Source organism: Acanthamoeba castellanii (assembly GCF_000313135.1).
Source record: "Acanthamoeba castellanii str. Neff unplaced genomic scaffold scf7180000084698, whole genome shotgun sequence".
NCBI classification, from domain to species: domain Eukaryota; phylum Discosea; order Longamoebia; family Acanthamoebidae; genus Acanthamoeba; species Acanthamoeba castellanii.
The window spans coordinates 5399-12455 of NW_004457373.1; the positions used below are offsets into that span (position 1 = coordinate 5399).

General features: G+C 54.1%; 4 protein-coding genes across 4 annotated transcripts; 3 read left to right on the top strand and 1 right to left on the bottom strand.

Annotated features, from left to right (window-relative positions):
- Positions 1–192: 192 nt before the first annotated feature.
- Positions 193–1298, top strand: ACA1_129340 (endothelin converting enzyme 2, putative; the record flags this gene model as incomplete). Its single annotated transcript, XM_004336784.1, has 7 exons — positions 193–258; positions 359–412; positions 479–629; positions 716–735; positions 812–888; positions 1012–1124; positions 1222–1298. Coding segments are annotated over 7 exons (558 nt in total), but the record flags the coding sequence as incomplete, so codon positions are not given.
- A 2044-nt stretch (positions 1299–3342) lies between these two features.
- Positions 3343–4522, top strand: ACA1_129350 (4alpha-methyl-sterol C4-methyl-oxidase; the record flags this gene model as incomplete). Its single annotated transcript, XM_004336785.1, has 6 exons — positions 3343–3531; positions 3656–3775; positions 3840–3945; positions 4010–4165; positions 4234–4366; positions 4429–4522. 6 exons carry the CDS (start codon positions 3343–3345, stop codon positions 4520–4522), a joined length of 798 nt encoding a protein of 265 aa, XP_004336833.1.
- A 144-nt stretch (positions 4523–4666) lies between these two features.
- On the bottom strand, positions 4667–5298 carry ACA1_129360 (uncharacterized protein; the record flags this gene model as incomplete). The annotated part of the gene is made up of 3 exons (XM_004336786.1): positions 4667–4905; positions 4931–5004; positions 5261–5298. The coding sequence occupies 3 exons, from the start codon at positions 5296–5298 to the stop codon at positions 4667–4669; spliced, it is 351 nt and encodes a 116-aa protein (XP_004336834.1).
- A 398-nt stretch (positions 5299–5696) lies between these two features.
- Positions 5697–6985, top strand: ACA1_129370 (GRAM domain containing protein; the record flags this gene model as incomplete). Its single annotated transcript, XM_004336787.1, has 6 exons — positions 5697–5735; positions 5769–5874; positions 5978–6066; positions 6187–6282; positions 6388–6494; positions 6595–6985. 6 exons carry the CDS (start codon positions 5697–5699, stop codon positions 6983–6985), a joined length of 828 nt encoding a protein of 275 aa, XP_004336835.1.
- Between the last annotated feature and the right edge of the window lie 72 nt (positions 6986–7057).

Below are 7057 nucleotides of genomic sequence, written 5' to 3' on the forward strand. Positions count from 1 at the left end.
AGTGCGTTTCCATTCAATTAAATTCAATCTCGCGATTATCATTTGAAATTCTAATTCCTGCGATTGCAACCCAAAGAACTCTATTTTGATTAATTGTTGTTTATTTGATTTATACCTCTTACGGATTTATAACAATAAGAGTACTACAATGTTAATTATAATAATGATAATAATAATTCAAATCATTTCAGGGAGCCGAGCGACCTGTACGACTGGTTCAAGGGCTGGGAGGACCTGAAGCCGGCCCTGGTCGATCAGGTGCTGCCCACGCAGCGCATACTCATGCTCGGCTGCGGCAATTCCAGTTACTGCGCTTCCCTCCTGTCATCTCTTTCTTGACTCTTGGTGCTGACAACAGCTTCACTCCAACCCACCAGAGCTGAGCGAGGACATGTACAACGATGGCTACAAGGTAGGTGCATGCGAGTAGTTGGTTCGTTGGATGAGCGCCGCTTGTGCTCATGGCCGCCATGTGCAGAACATCGTCAACAACGACTTCTCGGAGATTGTGATCGAGAACATGAAGCAAAAGTACAAGGAGACGGCTCCCGATATGGACTGGCTGGTGATGGACGTCATGGACATGAAGGAGCTCCCCGATGCCTCCTTCGACGTGGCCATCGACAAAGGTGCCGCTCCATCCCATCAATCACTCGCCGCTTCCTTGTTCTGAAAACAATTCTCACACCCTCCGTACGCCGCACGTATCGATCAGGCACCATGGATGCCATCATGGTATGTCATACAGTCTCCGCCTTGCTTGCCCAGTGCAGTGCAGCTCACCTTGCGTTCCTTGTGTGCGGTGCTTCAGTGCGAGAAGGGCGACTCGTGGGAACTCGACCCCAAGATCGCTGAGCGCTGCCACCTCATGTGCGCCGAAGTCGCCAGGTACCTGTCGAACCTGCTATGGTTGCCTATTATCTTTCTCATCATCATCATCGCCATCATCGTCGTTGTCATTGCCTCTCAACAACGTCATGTGTCGCTGCCGTGTCTTTTTCGATGGCACAGGATATTGAAGCCGGGCGGCAAGTACATTCAGATCACATTCGGGCAGCCCCACTTCCGCAAGCGAGTACTGGTCAAGCCTGAGTACAATTGGGAGCTCCAGACGCGCACCGTCGGTACGCCACACAAGCACCCGAGCGTGTGCGCACGCGCTGGTGATGTGTGAAGTGACCCCAAACCTCACCTCCTTGCGTGCGTTTGTGATGCGCGCAGGCGAGTTCTTCCACTACTTCATCTACATCATGACCAAGGCCACCACGAGCGAGCCCGCCACCACCGAATCTTCCTAGGCCTTTCCTTCCTCCTTCCTCTTCTTGTAGAACATGATGATGATGATAATGATCGTGTGTAGAGACCAGAGATGGTGGTTGTTGCACGAACAATAACGTCCCGAATGAATGGGTGGATTGGGGGGGGGGCTCAAAAGGTGGTCGGTCAATGGTCGACAACAACCGTGAATTGGGCGATTGGTTGGCGGACATTCCCAGTTTGATCCCATTGGCACCTGGCGCACGGAACAAAATAGTTTCGAACTACAGTCGTCGGAAAGTCAAAGGGGGCAAAAGCCCTTCCCAACTCCGGCATTTTTTTCGTCTTGCCTGCCCCGTTCACACCAACGCCAGTAAGACACCCGAGCGAGGGCGCAGGATCGGGGCGCTGAAGATTGCAAGTGAAAAGGTTCTTAATTGATTTCATCATATATATCATTTACAAACAGTTCATCTTCCATCTTTTCTACCTTGGCGATCGCTTTCTTCCACATCTCTGGAGTGACGTGCTCCACACCTTCCTTTGTCAATCGTTCGATCTCCCCCATCGCAAATTGCCGTCGGTTTCGTGCTACATAGCCCTTCACGATTCCCCACATGTTTTAGATCGGGTTGAAGTCGGAATGGTAGGGGGGGAGGAAGATGATGTTGTGTCCATAACGGCGTGCTATTTCGTAGATGGCTGGAGGTGATGCCTCGTGGGCCTCTTTTGCAGTGTGGTAGAGTTTCTCTCGTGTCCATCCTGCTTCCCATTCGATTTGGTGGTGCGAGAGGTAGCGTTGGAGTTGGGATTTCTGAAGATTACTGAAGGTTCGCCCCTCGAAGATCTCTTTCTCTGCGACACTCACCATCTTGACCTTGTGGTAGCCAGCATTATCCATTACAAAGGTTGATGGCTTGGGAATGGCACAGCAGACCTTCTCCTCAAACCATTTCACAAAAATCAAGTGATCAACATTCTCATGGTAATCAGTGGTCTTTGACTTTGACTTCTTCACAACCCACATCTGCTGTGCTCCTGGTATCCATCCTTTCTCTCCTCCAGCGTGCAGAAGTATGAGTCACTGACCCTTCCCTGCTGGTGTGCCAACTGCATTCCCTTCCAGTCAGAGGAACCAGGTGTAGTTTGGCACATGGTTCTGATGGATGTAGGTTTCATCAAGGAAGTAGGTAGGCCGCTGATGTCCTTCTGCCCTCTCCATCACTCTCTGGTCAATGTACACTCACCGCCAAGCCTGTACTCTCTTGCTCTCAAACAACTCTCCTTTCTTCTTCACTTCACCCCATTCAAATCCCATCTTGCAAATGTAGTGGCACAGACACTCTTTGTTGACTTCAACTCCTTTCTCCTCCTTCAACCACCACACTAGGCGAGCCATCAAAGCCAGACTTCCTGCTCTATTCCAATCTCAAATCTGCTGTGCTGCTTCCTTTAATGTCTCATGCTCAATCTTTGGACCCTTGAGCCACTTCCATTGTTTCTTCTTCTTCTCCAGCATCTCCTTCTCCACATAAACCTCAGTAATCAGTTCTTGCATCTTCCTCCAACTTATTCCTACCCACTTGCACACCACTTCCCTGGTGTTGTTCACCCCCAGCAAAGATGCATGGGCCCAAAGTCACAAGATGATGTTGATCAAATCTTGGGATAGTGGATGCCCAGAGACTGAGATGGAGTAGTTTGCTAACACCTCCAACAACTGTTGCTTCTCTTCACCTTGCACCCTCTTCTTTGTTTTCTCCTCATCCTCCAGCATCTTCAATAAATTTGATTGTTGCTGAGCAGAAAACAGTAGGCACTGGTTGTTCTTACTCTCACCTATGTTGACCAAATATGACTTTTTTTGCCCCCTTTGAGTGTTTGGGGACTGTAACACAGCAAAGGGGCACAACTACTCCCTTCCCTCTCGTGTGCGACATCTACTGCTACAAATACACCCGAGGTACAACAACGCCCAACCGACTTTTGCTCCTGCGACTTCGTTGGATCTGACAGGAAAAAGTGATCCTTCATCATTCGAATTAATTGAAAGGAATAATCGACAGGATGGCAGCGATCGCAGCAATGTGGCGTGATTTGGTAGAGAACTATTCGGAGCGAACGTTGTGGATGGCGGGGGCGGCCCTGCACACCGTCACCTTCGTTGCATTCAATGTAGGCCTCTACTTCATGCATCGATACCAAATTCTGGCTCGCTACAAGATTCAACCGCTCAAATACCCAACTGAGGAGCTCATCCGCAAAGGACTCGTGGTACGTGTGCACAGCTGCTCGTTCCCTGATTCCTTTTGCAATCGATTAGACAGATTTGCGTTCCATTTCTTGTTCCATTTTGAGATGCGGGTGAAGAAGCATGTGACTTAGCAGCATCCTGCAGGACGTGTCGATCAAGCATGCCCTGGCGCCCTTCGTCTTGTATCTTTTGTGGCCTCTGGCGGAGCGATGTGGAGTACACGCAACCCCCGAGCTGCCCTCCATCACCGAGGTTGGCACCCGCGTTCCTCTCTACTCTTCTTCTTCTCTCTCTCTCTCTGCTTACCACACCACTTCCGCCTCATCAGGTGATGGTTCATCTGCTCGTGCACATCCTGGTGCAAGACACCATCTTCTACTGGACGCATCGACTACTGCACCAGCCCTTCCTCTACAAGCGCATCCACAAGCAGCGTACGTCATCCTGTCCCTGCTTCCGCTGGGCCTGCTGACCCGCCCCTTCTCTTTGCTCTCACAGACCACCAGTTCTACACGCCCGTGGGGATCGCGTCTGAGTACGCCCACCCAGCGGAAGACTTCCTCACCCAGGTGGCCTTCATCGCTGGGCCGCTCATCATGGGCTCGCACATCTTCACTCTCTACCTGTGGCTCCTTCTGCGTCTATGGGAGACTGGTAACCTCCCATCACCGCTCCTTACCACGCCATGTCGTCTCTCATGTCTCACATCATCGTTCCCGCAGTCGATGCGCACTCTGGCTACGCGTTGCCGTTCCCTCTGTCGCCGTTCTCGCTGTTCGGCGTGGCCGACCAGCACGACTACCACCACTCGCAGAACAAGGGCTGCTATGGCTCGTTCTTTGGGCTCTGGGATTGGTACCGCTGTCCTCTCTTCTTCTGCCCGCCTCTCACTGCGCTGACCTCTGCCACCACCGCAGGATCTGTGGCACCGACGCCGACTACAAGAAGTGGAAGGCGGGCAAGGCCGTCAAGCGAGTCACCACAGACGCGGCCAAGGCCAGAGAGCAGTAATTCGCCTCCCCCTCCCCTCTGCTGCTCTGCCAGCCGCCCTCTCCCCATCCTCCATCCCTTTTTTGCCGCATTGTAATTAATTACTGATAATTGCAAGTTCCACACTCTCTGCCCGCGTTCAAGCTTCTCGTTTCCCCCGGTGCTCTACGGGTTGATGTGGGCATCGTCTTCGTCGGCCTCGTCGCGGGAGAGCAGAGGCACCGAGCTGTCGGTAGTCTCGAACATCCTCGAGTAGACGGTGCTCATGTTGGCCCCCTCGAGCATAGCCCGGCGGTGGTAGATCCAGGCCACCAGCGCGACCACGAGCAGCACCAGCACGCCCCCGCCGCCGACCAGGCCCAGCACCACCACCAGCCGCGGCCCGCTCTGCTCGTTGCTGGGCGCTGGCGGCAGCGGTGCGAGAGAGACCGCAGCCGTCGAGGGCGAGGCCAATGGCCAGGCCGAAGCCGAAGCCGAAGCCGAGGCGGTCGGTGAGCGAGAGGCTGCGGGCGAGTGGGAGGCGGCGTGGGTGGACGAGGCGGAGGCGGAGGGAAGAGGCGAGGGAGAGGGAGAGTGGGTGGTTGAGGCCGGGGGTGGAGTGTGAGTGTGAGTGTGATTGGGAGAGGCCGAGGCGGGTGCAGCTGACGGTGCGACCGCCGAAGGATATAAATAGGAGGATGATGAAGGCGAAGATGAGGGTGAGGGTGATGTAGATGAGGGTGAAGGTGACATGGCAGCTGTCGGGAGCGAGGACGGTACTGCCGAAGCTGATGATGCTGTTGGTGAAGCTGACACATCTTCTCCTGAGGCCGCCGTGGCGCACAGCGCAAGCAACAGCACAAAATATAGGACTGCATGACACTTCACTTGCCCCTCACCTCCTTGCGGCCCGCGAGCACTCTTGTTCGTCTTCATCACCGATCTCTCTTCGTCTTGTCTTCTGAACCGTCGCACCAAAACCAGTTTGCCCTGAAAATGATCATTTTCTTTTCATTCCTCTTCTTTTTTCTGGCGAACCAGAATTCAGATCTAGACGAAATCAAAGAGTACCGCAAGAACGGAAAACCGAAAATTGTGTTCAGGGCGCCCCAGAGAAGACGCGTTCGCGATCTCGCGAGGCAAAAGAGAGTGAATTGAATTTGTTGTCGATTCCATTTCCGGTTAAGGGCCATCGGGAGGTGTAACGCATCACAGAATGGTATGCATCTCGCGGCTTGGCTGTGCTACCTTTCGTGTGAGCTCATTTTGCCTTCCTTCTATCGAACAGTCAGAAGCGGGCGAATATGATGAAAGGAAGTTCCAGAAGTTGCAGGAGAAGACCGATTACGTGCGGCGCGAGTTCAACCTGCCCGACACGGAAGACGTCATTCAGGGTACACGCTCCTCCCGAACATGTGATGCTTCTTTATTTAATTTAAATTATTTGGTGAATTAACAGCTAATAATCATTTGCAACAATCTCTCTACATTGCGCAGATTACTTTTGCCTGTGGGGTGCGGCAAAGGGACGTCTCTACGTGACGGAGAATCACATGTGCTGGGCCTCCTCAATCACCTCTACCACGGTACTCTTCTTTCTAATTTATGGATTGCTTTCAAGTACACGTTTTTGCTGCGCCGTTGTACCCACGTTTTGCTCACCTCTCTTGCTACTTCGCCTTTGGCCTTGTTGGTGGCAAAAACAGGAGAAAATATCGTTTCGCAAGGTCACGCTGATCAAGAGCGCCAAGACGCTCGGGCTTGTGAGCAGCGCCATCGACATCTCCACCGCCACCGAAAACGTACATGTCCTCCTTCTACTACAACTACAACTTCTTCTTCTTCTTCGATGAACATCATCACACCCGCGGTTCGCCCTTACGCCCGTCTACGTCTGTCGCACGCAGTACCACTTTTCCTCGTTCGTGCATCGGGATGAGACGTTCAACCTGCTGATGCACCTGTGGCACTACCCGCCCACCTTCATCTCCATTGAACCCCCCGAGCCCCGCAGGTGCGTACACCCTTTACTCACTCACCCACCCACCCAAAGGCCGACACCACCACACCACCACCTCACCATCGCCCACCCGCTCTGCTGTGACCTGCCCCAGGATCGCCTCAGCGCTGCCTGCGCCTGCGGGCGCCAGCGGAGCCGAGGCCGGCGGACGGGCCGACGGCGGCAAGGCGTCGTGGAGGCAGAGCGGCGCGGTCCGCGGGGGCGCCGGCAAGGGCTGGGGCGCTGGCGCCGGCGGTGGTGCCGATGGCTGGGGCGACAGTGACGCTGGCGGCGGCGGCGGGGGTGGTGGAGGCGGCAGAGGAGGAGCCTGGGGCGGCAGTACCTCCAGCTCCAGTACGGGCTGGAGCGCTAGCGGCGGCGGCGGCGGAGGTGGCGGTGCGTCCAGTGCTGGCAACTGGTTCGGTGGTGGAGGTGCTTACTCCCTTACTCTTCGTCGTCTGCGTGCGTGTGCGGTGGTGCGTGTGCGGTGGTGCGCGCTGGCGTGACCTGCGACTGCGACTGGCCAGTGTGTGTGAGATTAACTATGTGTGTTGTTTTTTTTGTTTTTTTTTGTTTTT